Genomic DNA, 20,315 nt, shown 5'->3' with positions numbered 1-20,315 from the left:
TCATTAGAAAGAAGTAAGAGGAGGTAAAGGGAAGTACTAAAAAAGAAAAGATCTCACTTGTAAAAAAAGAAGAAATAAATTAAAAAATTAATGCATAAATAAAAACATAAGTATAAAAATTCAAGGGGAATGTGTCTTCACTCTTGAATTTCTTGAATTGTTATCATTATCTCAGAAAGGATGAGATAAATCTTTATTAACTGAAAAATTTTTATGGAACACTAGAAACATTCTTTAATATTATAGATATTCTTTGTTCAACTAATAAACATTTTTTGTTTAACACTATGAACCTTCTTGTTTTAACGAGGAGCCAGTTGCTTGCCTTCATAACCGTGCAATTCCTGAATCAAATTCTCTCTCTCTCTCTCTCTCTCTCTCTCTCTCTCTCTCTCTCTCTCTCTCTCTCTCCGTTGTTGTAACTGGCTTCAGCCAGAAGTCTTCGTTTCATGTGTCCGCTGTTCATGTGGCGAATCAAGACGAATCGTGAATCGTGTTGATTCTTCGTGAATTGAATTGATTCGATTCGCTAGGTGTAGACGGTTTACATGGCAATGAATTGAATCTATATGATTCGCTTGGTGTAAACTGTTACATTGCAATGGATGTGGCGAATCAAAACGAATCGTGAATCGTGTTGATTATTCATGAATTGAAAAATATATGATTCGGTTGGGGGTGTAAACGGTCACATTGCAATAAATGTGGCGAATCTAGAGCAATCGTGAATCGTGTTGATTCTACGTGAAATTGAATCGATTCTATTCGCTTGGGGGTGTAAACTGTTACATTGCAATGAATGTGGCGAATCAAGACTAATCACGAATCATGTTGGTTCTTCGTGAATTGAATCGATTCTATTCGCTTTGTGTAAACGCAGCTTTATTGCTGGGTTTTAATTTTCTTGGTTCAGCGACCTTTGTGTTGCTTCCCGATGAGATTCTGCAACGCTAAGTGAACTTTTGCATTTGTTTTGCTGCACCGTAATCTACTCATCATTCTATATAAGAAGGAAATGCAGTCTTATTTCATAGATTTCGTGTGAAATGTCCGAAAGCCTTCTTATTAAAGAATTGTTTATTGCCGGAGAAACATTCCTGAGATGTTGGCTAGTATTGCGCCAGGTGGGCCCCCCTTCATTCTTTTGTTTTTTTGGCGGGAGGGGCCGCCATACTCTTAGGGTAGGTTTGGCTGGGCTAGGTTAGGTTAAATTATTACCCGAGTTTTGATTTGGGACTGGGAAACATAATGTCATTATTTTCAAGAAAATTTTATGGTTAGTTTTTGATAAGATATGGCGTCCCGCTTTTTTATCAGGGAAAGGTTCCGGTACCTGGTTACATCTCAGGGAAAATGCAGTCGGGTACAGCCCCTTTAATTCCTTTTACTGTATCTCCGTTCATCCATCTAATTTTCATCAACCCTCTCCTAACTGCAAAGGCTTTTCCACCTGTTACACCTTTCAAACCTTTTAGCTGTCAGTTTCCGTATCAGCGCTGAATGACCTCATAGCTCCCATCGCTTGTTAAGCCTTTGGCTTCAATCCTATATTCTAGCTAAACCCGGCACAGTGTTTTTGCTCTATCAATCCATCTGTATAATTCCCCTATGATTCTTATAGTCTCCTTTGTCACCTTTTCCATCTTATAGTCTCCTTTATCACCTTTTCCATCCTCTAGTCTCCTTTGTCACCTTTTCCATTTTATAGTCTCCTTTATCACCTTTTCCATCTTCTAGTCTCCTTTGTCGCTTTTTCCGTCTTATAGAATCCTTTATCGCCTTTTCCATATTATAGTCTCCTTTGTCCCCTTTTCCATCTTATAGAGCTTAATCAAAAACAAACTTGTGCTCTGTATTCCTTCTTCTTCAAGTTCTTGGTTGGAAATCTTACTTGCATCCTTACGAATCATTTTCGATACTAAACCCTTCCCACTTTTTACATACATATGCATATACATAAACATATACACATACATTGAAAATGTTTACTTTATTTTGACCCTACAGCTCGGCTCGTGAACTTTATTATTGTAAGTGATTTTTAATAGTAAAAATATTTTAGATAGCGTGTATTTTTGTGAACGTGTATTAAAATAAAAATTGACAAATGTATTTCCTTTTTGTTCATTTTTAGTATATGCTTTTTATTTTTGCATGGAAAATGTTTAATACGAAACATTCATTAGCATTCATTTATTCACATGGAGGTTCATCCTAAGATTGACTTTTTATATGGTCCAGTGCGTGAATGTAATCATTTTAAAATTTTCAATAATAAAAATCACTAGTATAACGTTATAGTAATTATTTTAGGAAAGTTTTAGTGCGTGTGTATGTAGTAACTTTATTTATTAGTATCATCATTGACAACATTTTATTTGAAATTGTTTATTTTATCAGTTTTGCAGACACAATTTTCACTAATACTTTCAATATTGTTCATTTTTTATTTTTGCCGGGAGAAAGGTTAACTAATATTTCCAATTTTGTTTATTTTATTATTTTAGCGGGAAAAAATTTAACTATTTCCAATATTGTTTATTTCATTATTTTGGCGGGAACAATTTTAAGTAATATTTTCAATATTGTTTATTTTATTATTTTTATAGGGGAAAAATTTAAATAATATTTTCAATATTGTTTATTTAATTATTTTTGCGGAAGAAAATTTAATTATTTCCAATATTGTTTATTTTATTATTTTTGCGGGAAAATTTTTTTTACTAATATTTCCAATATTGTTTATTGTATTATTTTTGCCGGAAAAAAATTTAACTAATGTTTCCAATATTGTTTATTTAATTATTTTTGCGGGAAAAATTTTTACTATTTTCAATACTGTTTATTTTATTATTTTCGCGGAAAAAAATTAACTAATATTTTCAGTATTGTTTGTTTTATTATTTTTGCTGACAAAAAAACTTTTTTTTACTTAAATTGTCCATATTGTATATATTATTTTTGCTGAAAAAATATTTTTTCTAATATTTTCAATAGTTTATTTTATTATTTTAGCTGAAAAATATTTTTACTAATATTTTCAATATTGTTTAACTTATTATTTTTACTAATATTTTCAGTATTGTTTATTTGATTATTTTTGCGTGAACATTTTTTTTACTAATATTTTCAATATTGTTTATTTTATTATTTTTGCGTGAAAATTTTTTACTAATATTTTCAATATTGTGTTGATATGACTCGGTGACGTCGTCATGAAGTTCACCACTTTCACTTTTTAAGAAGTGCTTTTTTTTTATTTTATTTATGAAGGCTGATTTTCAACAGGGTACTGGTTTCTTTAACTGGAAAAATAATGACAGTCACCATCTTGCGACAGGTATTCAATAGTTTGTTTATTTGGAAAAATAAACAAACCTGAATCACGCGTATTTATTTTTCTGTTTTAAAAGTGTCTTTTAGTTTTATTTTCTGTAAAATAAAGCTAGAGGGCTGCAAATTGGTGCGATGATCATCCACCCTCCTCCATTCGTCTAGCGTACTAAATTGCAGCCCCCTAGCCTCAGTAGTTTTAATTTTACTTGAAGTTGAAGTTAGCTATAATCATGCGTCTGGCAACAATACAAGGGCAGGCCACCACCGGGCCGTGGTTTAAGTTTCGTGGTTCGCGGCTCATTCAGCATTTTACCGAGACCACCGAAAGATGGATGTGTTTTCGGTGGGCTTGGTTATACACTTTACAGAAAACTCGATCGCGCCGAAGAAACTTTGGCGTCTATTTTACTTGATTTTTTTATGTGTTGAAAATATTACTAAAATAATAATTAAACTCCATCACATGACTGGCATTCGGCGAAAAGGGTAAATTAACACAGTAACAAATAAGCAAAAATGTAAGTAAAGATTTGCCCGTCATTTGAAAAAGGTTAACCTGAACCACACTTATTTATGTTTCTTATTTATTATTATTATTATTATTATTATTACTTGGTAATATTGTTTACTATATGATTATTGATTTTTGTTACACAAACTGTTGTTCACGAGATTGTGAATTTCTTAGCAACAATAATAATAATAATAATTATTATTATTATTATTATTAGGAAACCTGATATACCAGCTACATGCTGATGAGAAAAAGACAATAAGAAGAATTGAGAAGATTCTATATAAATTAAATGCCGTTGAAACAGCTATAATATTCAATGCTACTCCCCTCAGATAAGGTCTCCTTCCTAATTATTATTATTATTATTATTATTATTATTATTATTATTATTTTATTATTATTTGTTAAAAAGAATGACCTGGACCTGAGATCTTGTTTTAATAAAATAAAATGTTACCTTCAGCATTTATAATTTTTTAAAAATTCCCAATATGAATATTGGGCAGTTATATACTCAGAAACATCGCTGAGCCTGAGAAGTGAATTGTAAGAAAAATAGAAAAAACAATATATAAAATCAAACTCGCTTAATTCCGACATTCTTTTTGACAGTATTTGCCTTAAAGAGGGTCTTCTGCCAAAATAATAATAATAATAATAATTATTAATTATTATTTTTTTTTTTTTTTTATTTTTTTTTTTTTTTTTTTTTTTTTTTTTTTTTTTTTTTTTTTTTTGCTCTATCACAGTCCTCCAATTCGACTGGGTGGTATTTATTGTGTGGGGTTCCGGGTTGCATCCTGCCTCCTTAGGAGTCCATCACTTTTCTTACTAGGATCACACTCTTCTGCATGAGGCCCGGAGCTACTTCAGCCTCTAGTTTTTCTAGATTCCTTTTCAGGAATCTTGGGATCGTGCCTAGTGCTCCTATGATTATGGGTACGATTTCCACTGGCATATCCCATATCCTTCTTATTTCTATTTTCAGATCTTGATACTTATCCATTTTTTCCCTCTCTTTCTCTTCAACTCTGGTGTCCCATGGTATTGCGACATCAATGAGTGATACTTTCTTCTTGACTTTGTCAATCAACGTCACGTCTGGTCTGTTTGCACGTATACACCCTATCCGTTCTGATACCATAGTCCCAGAGGATCTTTGCCTGATCGTTTTCTATCACTCCTTCAGGTTGGTGCTCATACCACTTATCACTGCAAGGTAGCTGATGTTTCTTGCACAGGCTCCAGTGGAGGACTTTTGCCACTGAATCATGCCTCTTTTTGTACTGGTTTCTGTGCAAGTGCCGGCCATTCACTTGTTATGTGGTTTATGGTTTCATTTTTCGTATTGCACTTCCTTCATATGGGAGAGATGTTATTTCCGTCTATCGTACTTTGAACATATCTGGTTCTTAGGGCCTGATCTTGTGCCGCTGTTATCATTCCTTCAGTTTCCTTCTTTAGCTCTCCCCTCTGTAGCCATTGCCAATTGTCATCGCTGGCTAGTTCTTTAGTCTGTCTCATGTATTGTCCGTGCATTGGTTTGTTGTGCCAGTCTTCTGTTCTTTCTGTCTTTCTCCTCTATCTGTATATTTCTGGGTCTTCGTCTACTTTTATTAGTCCTTCTTCCATGCACTCTTTAGCCACTCGTCTTCACTGGTTTTCAGATATTGCCCCAGTGCTCTGTTTTCGATGTTGACGCAGTCCTCTATACTTAGTAGTCCTCTCCCTCCTTCCTTTCGTGTTATGTATAGTCTGTCCGTATTTGTCTTGGTTGTAGTGCTGTGTGATTGTCATTTGTTTCCTGGTTTTCTGACTATGCTGCGGAGTTGTGCTTCGTCCATTCCACTATTCCTGCGCTGTATCTGATTACTGGCACTGCCCATGTGTTTATGGCTTTTATCATATTTCCGGCGTTGAGTTTTGACTTGAGTATCGCCTTGAGTCTCTGCATATATTCTTTCCTGATCGTGTCCTTCATCTCTTGGTGTTTTATATCCCCTCCTTCCATTATTCCCAGGTATTTGTATCCTGTCCATCTATGTGTTTGATGTTGCTCCCATCTGGTAGCTTTATCCTTCAGTTTCTCGTTACTTTGCCTTTTTGTATGTTGACTAAGGCGCATTTTCTATTCCAAACTCCATCCTGATGTCCCCAGATACAATCCTTACAGTCTGGATTAAGGTATCTATTTCCTTGATGCTCTTACCATACAGCTTGATGTCGTCCATGAACATCAGATGGTTGATTTTGTTGCCTCTTTTCTTGAGTTGGTACCCGGCATCCATCTTCTGTAGTACTTTTGTCATGGGAATCATGGCTACTACGAAGAGTAGTGGGGACAGTGAGTCACCCTGGAAGATCCCTCTCCTGATATTAATCTCTGCTAGTCTTATTCCAGAGCTTGTAAGTATTGTATTCCAGTTGCGCATTGTATTTTTGAGGCAGCTGATGGTATTTTCCTCTGCCCCATATATTTTCAGGCATTCTATTAGCCATGTGTGTGGTATCATGTCGAAGGCTTTCTTATAGTCTATCCATGCCATGCTTAGGTTGGTTTTCCTTCTCCTACTGTTCTTCATTATCATTTTGTCTATCAGGAGCTGGTCTTTTGTGCCCCTACACTTCCTTCTGCAGCCTTTCTGTTGGTAGGGGATGGTGTTTGTCTCCTCTAGGTAGTTGTATAGCCTTTCACTGATGATACCTGTTAGTAACTTCCACATTATTGGTAGGCAGGTGATAGGCCTGTAGTTACTGGCTATATTTCCCTTACTCTTGTCTTTTTGTACTAAGGATGTTCTTCCTGTGGTCATCCATTTGGGTGCTTGGTGATTTGAGATACAATGCTGGAGTTGTTCTGCTATTCGTGGGTGTAGGGCCTTGAAGTTTTTGAGCCAGTATCCATGGACTTCATCGGGACCTGGGGCTTTCCAGTTTGGCATTTTCTTTAGTTGGTGTCTGACTGTCTGTCGTGATGTCTGTGAATCTTTGTTTTATTCTCCCTGTTTCTTCTTCCTTGACTTCCTGGAGCCATGTTGCATGTTTGTTGTGTGATACCGGATTGCTCCATATGTTTTCCCAGAGTCTCTTACTTGGTTCGGCTTCAGGAATTTCTGGGTGGTTGTCTTCCCCTCTTAGTTGGCTGTATAGTCTTTTCTGGTTGGTTCCGAATAGTTTGTTCTGTTGGTATCCCTTATTCCTGTTCATGTACCGTTGGATCTTGTGTGCTTTGGCCTTAAGCCTCTGTTTTACATCTTCTATTGTGTTGTTTAGTCCCCTCTCTTGTACTTTGTATTCTCGTGAGTTCCTCCCTTGTTTTCTTGCTTTCTTAGCCTTTTTCTGCCATCTCTTTCAGTTTACTCAAGTCAGATCTCATCACCATTATTTGCTTTTCCAGGCGCCTTTTCCAAGGAGGTTGCTGTTTTGGTTTCTGTTGGGTTGGTTGTGACGGTGGTGTTGGTGTTCGAATCCCCATCAGTTCTGCTACTAATCTTGCTCCTGCATATGTCAAGTTATTTGTTTCTGTGATACTGGTGGTGTGTATTAGGCCCATTATTTCATTGACCTCACTTGTTTTCTCCCTTAATTTCTTGGTGTGGCTTTCATGGAGGGGATCTTTGTTCTCTCGTATCTGGCTCCATCCATTGTCTATCTTTTCTACCCATTCCGTCCTCTCTGTTACTTCGTCGGTGTTTCTTCGTGTGTCGTTGTTTTGATACTTCATCCTCCCTGTCGTCTTCTGTGCATCGTCTCTCAGTTCGTCTTCGTGTAATTCGTGTCGTGTGACATTTCCCTTTCCAGTTCTTCTCTTTCTGTTGGGGAGAGCCAGTTCTTTTTCTTTATGTTCCTTACTTGGTCTGCCAGCCTCTGCTCTGTTTGGGGGGTGTTATTCCTCTCATTCCAGATGTTGATCAATCTTCTTCTATTATCCTCTCTCCGTCGGGTTGCTTCTGATGTAGCATCTCCATATTTCCTTATTTTCTTCTCTTGTACCATTTCTTCCTTTTTGCCTCTGTAGCTCTAATCTCAGGCTGTTGATTACTATCGTTGTGGTGATCAGTTGCTGGATGACGACCTCCAAGTACCTGACCGTCTTCCCCTACAATTGGTTGAATACCTGGTTGCCGGACGAGGCTCCTCTGTTGCCAGAGGTTCCATTTACGTCGTTGTCGTTTATTCCTTCATTTCTTTCCATCATTGCTGAGTTTTGCTATTTAACCCATAGCTGGACCCTACCCATCGGGATAGGTACTCATTTACTACTGAGTAGACTGAGGAAATTATGGTAAAGATCCTTTCCCAAGGAATCAACGCCGAGGAGAGCGGTCACCCATCCAACGACTGACCAACCCCAATGTTGCTTAACTTGACTTAAGTCTATTGACGACCTAACCAACTCCTCCACGGCGCCACATTATTATTATGATTATTATTATTATTATTATTATTATTATATTATTATTAATATTATTATATTATAATAGTTCAACCAGACCACAGAGTTGATTTTCATTAGCTAGAACTTCTCATAACACATCAGAGGGAACTACATAAAGTTAGGTCTGTGAGGGAGGGACTTTCAGGACTTGGACTTTCAGGGCTTGGAAAGGGAAGTGTATATAATGTTGTTTGAGAGGGAGGGAGGGAGGGAGGGAGGGAGGGAGGTAGAAGAGTCTAGTATACAGCCGCCGCCCCTGGAATGACAAAAACTGGCCGCCTTTTAAAACCAGGTCACGGGCGCCAACGCCTTTATTTACGTGTCGCCCCGTCGTGTGGACGCGGGCCGGACTTGAGACTCTCTGTGGGTAGGTTCAGAGCGCAGTCGTGGTCCAGATGAGTTTTTTTTTTTTTTTTTTTTTTTTATTATTATTATTATTATTATTATTAAGGGTGGGGGAGGTGGGTGATTCTAGCCGCTTGTTGTTTCTATGCGCTCAAGTTTTTTTTTAACATTTATTAATGGCTGTTGTCTGCGTCTGGTAAACTTTTCATGATGGGTTAGGCATGAGTTGTGTGTATGTTCATCTGTGTGTATATATATTATATATATATATATATATATATATATATATATATATATATATATATATATATATTACATAAATACATCTATCATACGTATATATATATATATATATATATATATATATATATATATATAACACACATATATATATACATATATATATATATATATATATATATATATATATATACATACATATATATATATATACATATATATATACATATGTTATATATATATATATATATATATATATATATATATATATAGTGATTTATTTTAACACCATTATATAAACATTTTGGTAATTTCTAGTGCGAAAACTTATAAACACGCGCGCGCGCGTATATGTATAACTGAATCACGAATGTTTGGAACGTGATAAATGCATAAATAAAGGCATAAGCCTTCGTGTGTTTTTGTATATATAATATACATGCATGCATGCATGCATAAATGCTTGTTAGCATACTGTTTCCAATCCATTTTAGGCGTTTTCCTCCTAATCTGCCAAACGTACGTGACTGGAAGAGACCGTGATTATACTCTTTTTGCTAATCTTCAACCTTGCGAGCGATAATAATCCTTGTTTGGGCCTGTTCTCCAATCCATCTATGGTAAAGTTCCATGGGTATTCAGACTATAAGATTACGACTTGCAAGACGAGATCGACGCAGAGTGCAAAAGATTGTGGCTTGGACCATCGACGGATGATGGCCTCTTGTTTCACGTTTCCAGTTGTTTTTCAACCGAGATCTTTCACGATCCTAATTGATCTTCGATTCTCCTTTACCTGCCGAGAGCGACCAGATCCTCTGAACAGCGGCAGCACCAATATCCAGTCAGTGTTTAGCCTCGCTGTCGAACTTCTCTCCAAAGTTCCAGAGGTGTCTTTTATTCCAGCTCACACCGTTGCTGGAATGTGGACCAGCGGCCTCCCAGAGGAAGTCGTGCGAGTGGAACTCCATGAGGTCAAAAGCGAAGGTGCAATACATTACTATCATAATACTATTTTCCTTGAATTTTAATACGTTTTTATCCATTTGTTTATTTATATATTTTTCCCTTTATTTTGATAAGTGGGGGTTACTTCTTTCTGTATTTCTCTTTAGCTCGTCCTACTTTTCCTAATGACATCCATCATGTTCTTTGGAAGCTTGAACAATTTCAAGTCAGTGGCTCCTTTGGAGGGCTTGTTCCATATGAATAGGTTCCATCTACTGATAAATCATAGTAATGTTACAAAACTTCTCATAATTCCATTTGCAATTATTAAGAAAGATAGAAAGAAATGTACGTAGCAATATGTAAAATGCGAGTCAAACTAATTTTTCTCACGTGGCGTCGTCCAAACCTTTGTTTTTTCCGAAGATACTTAAATTTCTTGTTGATCTTTCTTAAGGGGCTTAGTGCCGTCAGTTCACCTGATGCGGTGCTCTGTAGGCATTACTACTTAAGGGTCTTGTCCCTTCGGGCCCTAGCTGCAACCTCTTACATTCGTTTTACAGTAACTCTGTTCGTATTCTTTTTTTTTTCTTACTTTCCTCAGCCCTCTAACAATGCTGAAGGCCTTCCTCCTGTTGAACCTTTCAAACTTATTTACTCAATATCCCTTTCAACGCTGAGTGACCTCGTAGGTCCCAGCGCTTGGCCTTCAGCCTAAATTGTATATTCTGTTCTATTCTTGAAAGTAAAACGGACTACTTTAATGTACTGACTAAGTCCGGTTTTTTTTTTCTTCTTCTTCTCTAAATTAGCCGACTAAGTCCGGTTTCTGAAATTAGGAAAAAGGTAGAACTGACCGGTCCTTAAATAAAAAAAAAATAAGGAGAGAGAGAGAGAGAGAGAAACCTCTGCCCAGACCAGAGAGCCTCTTTTTTAGGTTTACGTATCCGTGGTCGAGTTTGCGATGTTGCAAGACCCGAAAAGGAAAGTAGTTTATTTGAAAGATGATGACATCTCCTACTTCTAAATAAACACCAGAATATTCTTTGGTAGCCTAAAGAATTTCAAGTCAGTGGTCCTTGTGGTGGGCTCGTTCAATATGAGTAGGTTTCACCTTCTTTGATAATAATAATAATAATAATAATAATAATAATAATAATAATAATAAAATAATAATAATAATAATAATCGAAATTCTGTTTGTCTATTGTGTATTAGTATTCATTGAAAAGCTGTGGGTTTCATTGTATCCTTAATACAGTTAATAAACATACCTCATTTAAAGTACCTACTCTCCAAATATGTATTTGTCACAAAATCAAGATGGCATGATGTAGTTTCAAGTTGTTGGATACCGTTTGGTAAGCTTCAGTCTTTCGTAGGGCGATAGTGCCGTCAGTGTACAGTACACCACGTGCGGAACACTCTAGGCATTACTTTAGGTTCTTTGCAGCGTCCCTTTGACCCCTAGTTTTTTTTTTATCCCTATGGGTATAGTCCCGCTGTTACTTAAGGTTCTTTACGGCGTGCCTTCGGCCCCTAGCTGCAACCCCTTTCGTTCCTTTTACTGTACCTCCTTTCGTATTCTTTCTTCCACCTTACTTTCCATTCCCTTTTCTAACAACTGATTCATTGTACAACTGCGAGGTTTTCCTCCTGTTACAACTTTCAAACCTTACTGTCAATATCCGTTTCAGCGCTGAATGACCTCATCATAGATCCCAGCGCTTGGCCTTCGACATTAATTCTATATCTTCTCTATTGCACTATATGAATGTTAGGTCAGTGAAAATCTGTTCGAAACAATAACTAGAATTTATAATAGATTATGAATACTTTGTTCCAAAAAAATATCAATGAATAAAGCTGCAAGAGTGGCGTTCATTATTCCTTACCTATGAGGGTAGCAACGAATACGAGCATCTTGGGCTATTCACTTCCTCGTAGACGTGTTGTTAAATAAGTGATCGTGGCTTTATCACCGTATCATAGTCGTATAACAATTTGCACACCGACTCCGCCTCCAAAACTTCATATATCAGAACGCGAAGTATTTTTCATTATTTAACAGAGCACACCACGATGATTTCACAACACTATTCATGTTTTAAATCGTAGTTTCGAGTGAGATCGCAAGATCCAACGTCCGCCCGCCGACTTGGGAAAATTGAATCACAAAACGAGCGCTTGTTTACAAACGCGTCCACGAAACAATCGCGCATCGGAAGGCGCGCCCCAATCCACACTGGAGTGCTCTAGTTACTCGCGAGAGCTGGCTTGCACTGGGGCAGGGCCAGTGTAGTATAGTAGTAGACACATACCCAAAACTCGCCCGCGTGACCTGTTGCTTGTGACAGGACGGGGTATTGGATGGAGTTGGTCCAGCAGGTACCCCCAGCTGGTCTCACTCCCAGATCCAGAGTGACCTTTGCTAAGGTCTCTCTCTCTCTCTCTCTCTCTCTCTCTCTCTCTCTCTCTCTCTCTCTCTCTCCTTGGCTGCTGCTGCTGCTGCTGCTGTGCAGCCACACCCAGCTGCTGCTCGCATTCACAGCTGATGAAAGAGAAAGGCTTCGACGTTCGGCCCGTCTGTAAAACACACCATTTTTTTTAGGCTTGACAGGACCAGTTTTTTTTTTTTTTTTTTTTTTTTTTAAGCCTTTTTGACATGTACAGAATCATGCACTTAAATTTTATATATATATATATATATATCTATATATATATATAATATATATATATATATATGTATATTATATATATATATGTATATTATATTGTATTATATATATTATATAGTATATATATATATATATTGTATGTCTGTATGTATGTGTATGTAGTATGTATGTATTATGTATGTGTATTGTTTAATGAATTATTCGGAAGTTTCTATTGCTGATGTACGTACAATAAAAAAAAAAAAAAAAAAAAAAGTCCGTCATTGTGAAATGGAAAGTATCGAAAAATTGAAGAATGTAACAGTAATTTAATGTGTTGTAGTATATACACAGACTATATATGTGCTTGTGTATGTATGTATATATATATATATCTATATATATATATATATATTATATATATATATTATATATATATTATACGTTGGTCAGTACCCCGTTCATTCTTGCAACTGCTGAATCATGTACTGTAAACATACAGGCAATAGCACGATCATGAAAGGCATACACATCTCTGTTGGATGCCCATTTATTGGGTAGTTAAGTGCTTAGGAAGGGCACATAAACTATTGTTCGGCACCCGTTGGGTACCGTTGGTTATGAACGGAGTGAAATTACAGTTATTATGGATGTACCGTTGACCAATATGTTGGGTTCCTGTAAGACTTACAAGAATTTAGTAAGAGTGAAAATCATGTATAGAGAGTATAGACTTGTACATTGGAAATCATGTGTTAAGAGGACCTACATTGAAAATCGTGTATTAAGAGTAGAGACCTACATTAAAAATCATGTATTAAGAGTATAGATCTACATTGAAAATCATGTATTGAGAGAACAACCCATGATTTTCAATGTAGATTTATGCACTTAATACATGATTTTCAATGTAGGTTTATGCACTTAATACATGATTTTCAATTGTCTCTACTCTTAGTACATGACTTTCAATGTACGTTTATACTCTTAATGCATGATTTTCAGTGTATCCTTATACTCTTAATATATGATTTTCAATGTATCTATATTTTAATACACGATTTTCACCATAGGTTTATGCTCTTAATACATGATTTTATGTGCATGTCTATACTCTTATTACATGATTTTCAATGCAGGCTTATATTCTTAATACACGATTTTCAACGTAGGTTTGAACTCGCAATGCACCATTTACACTTTTACTACATTCTTGTAAGGTTTACAGGAACCCAGCAAGTTGGTCAACGTTGAGAGAGAGAGAGAGAGAGAGAGAGAGAGAGAGAGCTGCATAATTATACATAAATCATATAAGTGGAATTATAAGCAGCTATTCAATTTATCATTAAGAGCATTCATAACATAACATTTTTCTATTCTTATATCTTCATAAGTTTTTGTCAAAACAAATAGATGGTTATTTGGGTCATGAATGTCATATAGTGATGATAATAATAATAGACAAGAATGCCAAGACTGTATTAGAGATAATGTTACTGCACGTCATATATACAAAAGGACGCCGCGACTACCTTTCCCAGTAGGGGTTTTAATCCCGGCTGTTCGATGTCTTTATACCCTGAGGTCAGCTTCTCACCTGAGATAGGAACTGGCATCGCTGGAAATTTTTTTTTTTTTTTTTTTTTTTTTTTTTTGCCGCGTTTAAGAAGAAACTCGTTTTTTTTTTTTTAGCCAAAAAATTGCGAGGGCTTTTAACAATTGCAAAAATAAATAGGAAACGTGTTTTTGTTGTTGTTAAAAGCCAGAAAATTACGAGGGCTTTTAATAACTGGCAAAAATAAATCACAAATAATTATATTTGCGTTGTATATCTTATGCTACCTTGAAATACCTTACAAGATGAGTGGGAATATTTGATTTGGCTTCGCCCTACCAATTTTGCCATCAAGGGAATTTGGGGGGGGAAGAGTACATACGCACAACTGTAAGAATTGAAAATTCTGCCCCGAGTGAGGATCGAACTCACGACCTTCAGATTATGAGACTGACGCGCTGCCTACTGCGCTACCGAGGCGGCGTAATGTAAAATGGGTTGTTTTCGACATTTTCCCGCCGAGAGGAACAACGTCGCTGAACAGCAGAAATACCAATATGCAGTAAATATGCCTCGTTTTTGTAGAACTTCTCCCAAATTCTAGTTGTTTACCTCTATACACGATTTTCAACTCTTACTGTTGTGTACCTATATACTAATATAACTACTAAAATATCTCCACCCATACAATGACGTAATTTACAGTCCATGGTTTTCAACCCTTACAAAGATATAGTTATGATTTTCACCCATTTTATGCTGTGGATTTACTGCTATTTTCACCCATTTTATGGCGTGGATTTACTGCTATTTTCACCCATTTCATGCTGTGGATTTACTGCTATTTTCACCCATTTTATGCTGTGGATTTGCTGCTATCTAATTACGTGATTTTCTTCCTTACAGTGACGTAGATTTAATGGTTATGTTTATACTCTTATACATGATTCTCACTCTTACTCTAATGCAGCTTTTTCTGTCGTGTTTACACTCTTACTACAAGATTTTCAATCTCTCTCTCTCTCAACACCGTTGGACTGTGGATCAGCCTTCCTCCCTCTGACGGTGTCGTGGATTTTGGAACGTCACAAGTTCAAGCGAAGAGGCAGTGCATTTCTAGCTACTAATAGTTTACTACCCTAATATAATTCTTGCATCTTAATAATGTACTTACATTTGTTTATTAGTAGGTTGATTCACCATTATTTTTTCTATAGCAGATCTCGCTGTATTTACCTTTACCTTCTATCACTTCTTTCGAATGGACGCCATAGTATTCTTTGGAAGCTTGAATTTCGAGTCAGTGGCCTCTTTTGCGGGCTTGTTCCATATGAATAGGGTTCATCTTCTGAATAATAATAATAATGATAATGATACTATTAATTTAATAATTATAATGATAATAATAATTTCCGGTATGGTAGTTGATAGTACCTAGATTTGTTGTCGTGATCGTAGACTGACTGTCATATATGATAATGGTACTACACGCAATTCACAAGGAATGAGAAAGGAAATGGATCAGTATAAAATAGTGGTGTCAAATGCAGTGTGGCAAACATTCGAAACTGCCTGCTGCTATATGTTCATTTTGCTGTGGTTGTTGCTGGTCATGTTTATTTATTCGATATATGAATTAAACTTGTCAAAACTGATACAAAAGAGCAATAACAGCAACTCTCATCGAGTAGACATATAGTTTTTTTTTTTAAGATATACTATATGGTTCTTTATTCAAATACTGATACCTTTCGTGACTACATTATTATCAGTTGTTAAAAGAAGAAATTCCCTCTACATGTATTGCAATGAGCAGGTATATTTTTGAATATACTTGAATAAAGAAAAATACCAATATTCTTAAAATTGCTGTTTTTAAAAGAAGATTCCCTTTACACGTATTACCATCAGGAAGTACGTTCTTGAATATACTCGAGTGACAACAGAAACCATTCTTCTTAGATTGGCTGTTTCAGGGTTATATCTGAAGTTCACTTATGAAGCCATTTTTCTTTTTGCAGATGTGCTACTCATTTCGACAGAAAGCCTTACAGTACAGAGATCATGAAATCACAAGGGTGCGAACATTCATGCAGCGTTTGCATGGTCTTTTGCAGATGCAAGAACGCACCATTCTGTCAAAAATCTTCAATTTAAGTAAACGTCTCCAAGATGATTTGCTAAAGGAGGTAAGAAAGAGAGAGATTATAAATTGGTGAATGTGTGTTGTAGTGGCTGTGAGAGTCATATATTCCTTTGGAATCAGACGTTGGAATAAGACTTTGGAATCACACACTACAGTCAGACCAAAATTGAGGAGACACTAAATAAGGGAAGAAGCATCAAGTTGCAGTTCAGATTTTTTAAGTTTTGCTTTGGATAAGATAGTTTTTTAGGAGATGCTGTTGACCCCTTAACTTTATTATGTTTTCACCAGAAAGCATTAATTGGTAGTATTCCTGTTTAGATGTGATGCTTCATTACATGTTAATCAATATTGATAATTTTTTTTTGGATCTTGAGAAAGTTATTTATGGACTTGGATTTTACCTAGTCTGAACAGAGAACAGACACCTCCTCAAGAGTTGATAGAGTTCCCATTTTTTATGTTTCTGTTTTTAACAACAGTATTATTAGTAATAAGCCCTGCAATTTTTATCTTTAAATTTGTGATTTTATTTTAACTTTGTTTTTGTGAAGATGCTGAATGAAGATTGAATTGGAACTTTGTTTTTCTTGAAGATGCTAAGTGAAGATTGGATAGGAGAAAGAAGTCCATAATTTATGTACATACAAATACATAGATATCTTTAAAGTTAAATAAGTACAGAAAGTTTTTATGGAATGTTTGATTCCTTTTCTGAAAGCTTTCTGTACCAATTTAGATTTATATTATGGAGTAGTGATAATGGTAGTTTAAATTTGACAATGTCTTCGAGGGTTGAGAGAGAGAGAGAGAGAGAGAGAGAAAGTAAACTTGGTGGAGGGATAAATGGGAGTGGTTTGATGGTAGGTGTAAGCATATGGGTATTGTCTGATGTAGCGATCGCCGAGAATATCAGTGGCGAGTGTCTGTTACGGAGAGTCGTGATAGTCAGTCATAGAGTTGGTTTGGCAGCAGTCTTATCCATTGATGGTCAGTTGAGAGATTGTGTGATTTGATTGGTTTTGATGTTATAAAGTTGTTGTGCGTGTGATCCCGCCACAATATACGTACACATATACCATAACTGTGGAATTGTTTCTCCATTTCAAGACTCGTGCTACAGCGAGTATTTGTTAAAGATTGGATTATTTACTGCCTCTGTCTGACAAGTGTAATGAGGAGTAATTTATAGAGAAAACTTTATTGCAACCTCTTTTATAGCATTCTTTTATTTTTCGTTATGTAATAGTTTTGTATTTCATGCTGTATGTAGATATTGTAATATTAATACAAAAGGAAATGCTTAATTATTTTAATATCCATTAGAACTAATGCTCTTGAAACAGCTTTCTCTTAGGTATTCTTAGTAATGTGTTGATTTGTTTTCAAAATTTTCATTTTTTTCCTATTTAGCAAGCTGATAAGGAAAAGGAAATCGACAAATGTGAATCGGTTTTAAAGTACGGAGAACTTCTCTTAAACGGAGAGGCACCGTCTGTAAACTTTTCAAAATTTCTTGGCGAACTGAAGAGAATTTTAAATTCAATTTCCCAGCCCAGTTTGGAGAGCAATGCTGTGTTTTTCAAGTAAGTAACAATAGACTTTTCCTCATACATATTACTATGTTTAGCCAAGTACAGTATGTACATATATTTTTATGTTGTGGTTGTCATTAAATTACCATACGTGTTCTATGGCACGTGAAAAATTAACTATCAATTATTGACAATGAATGACAAAATATCAGTTCAGGATGTAACCTTCAACCCTTTTCTTCAAAGGGTAATGAAAATTGTGATATTAATAATGATTGTTATTGTGAGTCAATATGGGTAATATTACAGTATGTATTATATATGAAGTCTGGCAAGGTACAGGTATTAGTGGTCTACTACATTGGGTAAACAGCCTTCCAGGCTACCTCAGCTTTGCATTTAAGACCCCAGTGCATAATTTGACAATTTTGGTGAGGAAATATGGTCTGACCTGCCATGAGGTGCAATAGTATCATTTTGGTTAAAAAATATTTGTGTAAGGGTGTTGATTACATAAAAGTGTTGTTGAACACAAAAGGGTCTCTTAAAAATGTGGATTTTGGGTGACTTGGAAACTTTTCTTTTCAGTGATAATTTTTTTATATTTATTTTTACCTCTTTAAGGTGTAAGGTCAACGAGGGCCTGGAAAATACATTATCAGACTGTATAACAGTTGAAGAAGTCGGCTGCAGTATTCAGGCTCTGGAAGATAATTTGACAGGTATTATATCAAATGGTGGTTTTCTTATTTTATTGCTACAAACATGATTTTCATATTTTAATATTCATTAGTTTTTCTTGTGTATTCCACAGAACCTTCTGAAATTGTAATGCTCTCAGATTATTTTGAGAAATGTAGAAATGTTTGTTATTTTGCATATAGCTACTTTAAGTAGTATGGAGATGCACATGTATTAGAAATGGAGCTGTTAGAGTAATATTTAGATCTTCTTTCCCAGGGAACTTCTTTGTTTACTCAGTTATCATTGATGACTATTTTTCTCAGGATTTAGTAAAACAACCAGTGGTTCTGCAGTTGGTGCTATCAATTGTCGTGACATTAGTGTCAAGAAGGAAGAAATTTCACCAAAGCATAGTAAGGTTGATTCAGCTTTTGTTTCAAGAACCACTGATGGCATTGCTGAAATACAAGATTTGCTCATACCAGAAAGCTTCGTCAAAGGTGTTGGAGACAGAAAAGCTGAAATGCCATCATCAGGTTCAAAAGGCACTAAAATGTCTGCTCTGGAATTGATAAGCAGTACCAAGCCTCCTGAAAATTATGCAGTTAATTCAGACCTTCAGCAAATGTGTTCAAATGAAAATGGTACAGATTTGCTTAGTCATAGAACTCCAGACCAGGAAGGTATAGTTTTACAACCTGTTAAAGAAGATTTAGATGTCATCAAAAGCGATCCTTGTAGAGAAGAAAGGACAGAGATTTTAGTCAAAATTGAATCTGACGATACTGAAAGTTCAGCTCAAAATTTCCAGGGTGATGTACAGGAGCATGAGGATAACTTATTGTCTGGTGCTAACGAAACCAGCAGTGATCAGGTAATTAATAATCAGTTGTAGGAAATGTTGATAATAAGTTTTAGGAAATATAGTCAACAAGTCCAATTGATGTATTCAGCAATAAGAAGTTTAGAAAAAATAACAATCTATGACCCTTGAATTTAGAACTAAAGTCTGTAATTGGGGCAGGTGTTAAGGTGATGCTGAAAAATAGTCGCCTGATGTTTGGCTTGATGACCTAAATTTCATAAATCAATCTTTGTTCTGGTACGTATGCAAACCCTTGGTCCTTTAACAATGGGAAGGTACTTAGCGGCAGCTGAACCGGTCGTAAGCTTCAAACAAGGGGGTTCGGTAGTTAACTACTTGTCCGGCAGTTGGTGGTCAACTCGACTGTGAGGAGAGGAGTCACTTTGCTTTCGGCCGCGCTGGAGGATAGACGTGCTGCTCGCCTCTTTGCCCGCTTTCAAGTCGTATGCTTGGTTTTCTTCACATCATGAAGGATTTTCTCTTTTTCTCTTACTTAGTGTGCATGTGGAAAGCTTACGTAAGTACGTGTCTGTTTTTGTATATTCATACTGAAGTGATTATTGAATTATTATGGATTCCCGAGAGCCAGAGAGACCCCCTCGCCCCCCCATCAGCCGCAGATTGTTCCCTGGTGTGGTGGGCTGTAAGTGTGAGGCCTTTCGGTCCTCTGTAGAGGTAGATCCTCATGAATTTTGCACTCGGTGCTGAGGGCGAGAATGCTCTCGCACAGAGCCATGTGATGTTTGCATTGTTTGGTCGGAGGAGCAGTGGGAGCGCTATGGAGGGAGGAAGATGCTGCATAAGCCGGCCAGGGAGTCATCGGAGGGATCTCCGGTTACTCCCTTGGTCACGGGCACGTCTTCTTCTTTCTTACCTCCATCTCAGCTCTCTCGTATGGCTCCTTTCCCTTGTGGGGTGGGCGCGGTATCTTGCTCCTTCTCTCTCGATCAGTCAAGCGTGGAGGAGGGGGCTAGATACCCGGACAGCTGCCATGGTTACCCGGACAGCTGCTGTTCAGGTGCCGCTGTCGGAGGTGAGGAGGTATACCA

At 36.4% G+C, this 20,315-nt stretch overlaps 2 protein-coding genes and 1 non-coding gene across 3 annotated transcripts in view; 1 reads left to right on the top strand and 2 right to left on the bottom strand.

Annotated features, from left to right (window-relative positions):
- LOC135225868 (uncharacterized protein DDB_G0271670-like) overlaps positions 1-12,158 on the bottom strand; it is a 31,649-nt gene extending 19,491 nt beyond the window's left edge. Inside the window, exon 1 of the mRNA XM_064265416.1 lies at positions 11,720-12,158. Within this exon, the coding sequence (XP_064121486.1) occupies positions 11,720-11,747 (28 nt within the window). The 5' untranslated portion in view covers positions 11,748-12,158. The remainder of the gene's footprint in view (positions 1-11,719) is intronic.
- LOC135225869 (uncharacterized) overlaps positions 1-20,315 on the top strand; it is a 209,271-nt gene that overhangs the window by 144,146 nt on the left and 44,810 nt on the right. Inside the window, exons 5-8 of the mRNA XM_064265418.1 lie at positions 16,058-16,225; positions 17,596-17,768; positions 18,342-18,439; positions 18,725-19,275. Coding sequence (XP_064121488.1) covers positions 16,058-16,225; positions 17,596-17,768; positions 18,342-18,439; positions 18,725-19,275 — 990 coding nt within the window. The remainder of the gene's footprint in view (positions 1-16,057; positions 16,226-17,595; positions 17,769-18,341; positions 18,440-18,724; positions 19,276-20,315) is intronic.
- Positions 14,444-14,516, bottom strand: Trnam-cau (transfer RNA methionine (anticodon CAU)). Its single transcript has one exon. It is a non-coding gene; the product is annotated as a tRNA-Met (tRNA).

Source organism: Macrobrachium nipponense, chromosome 13 (genome assembly GCF_015104395.2).
Source record: "Macrobrachium nipponense isolate FS-2020 chromosome 13, ASM1510439v2, whole genome shotgun sequence".
Lineage (NCBI taxonomy): Eukaryota > Metazoa > Arthropoda > Malacostraca > Decapoda > Palaemonidae > Macrobrachium > Macrobrachium nipponense.
This window is presented reverse-complemented; position numbering and strand designations above follow the sequence as displayed.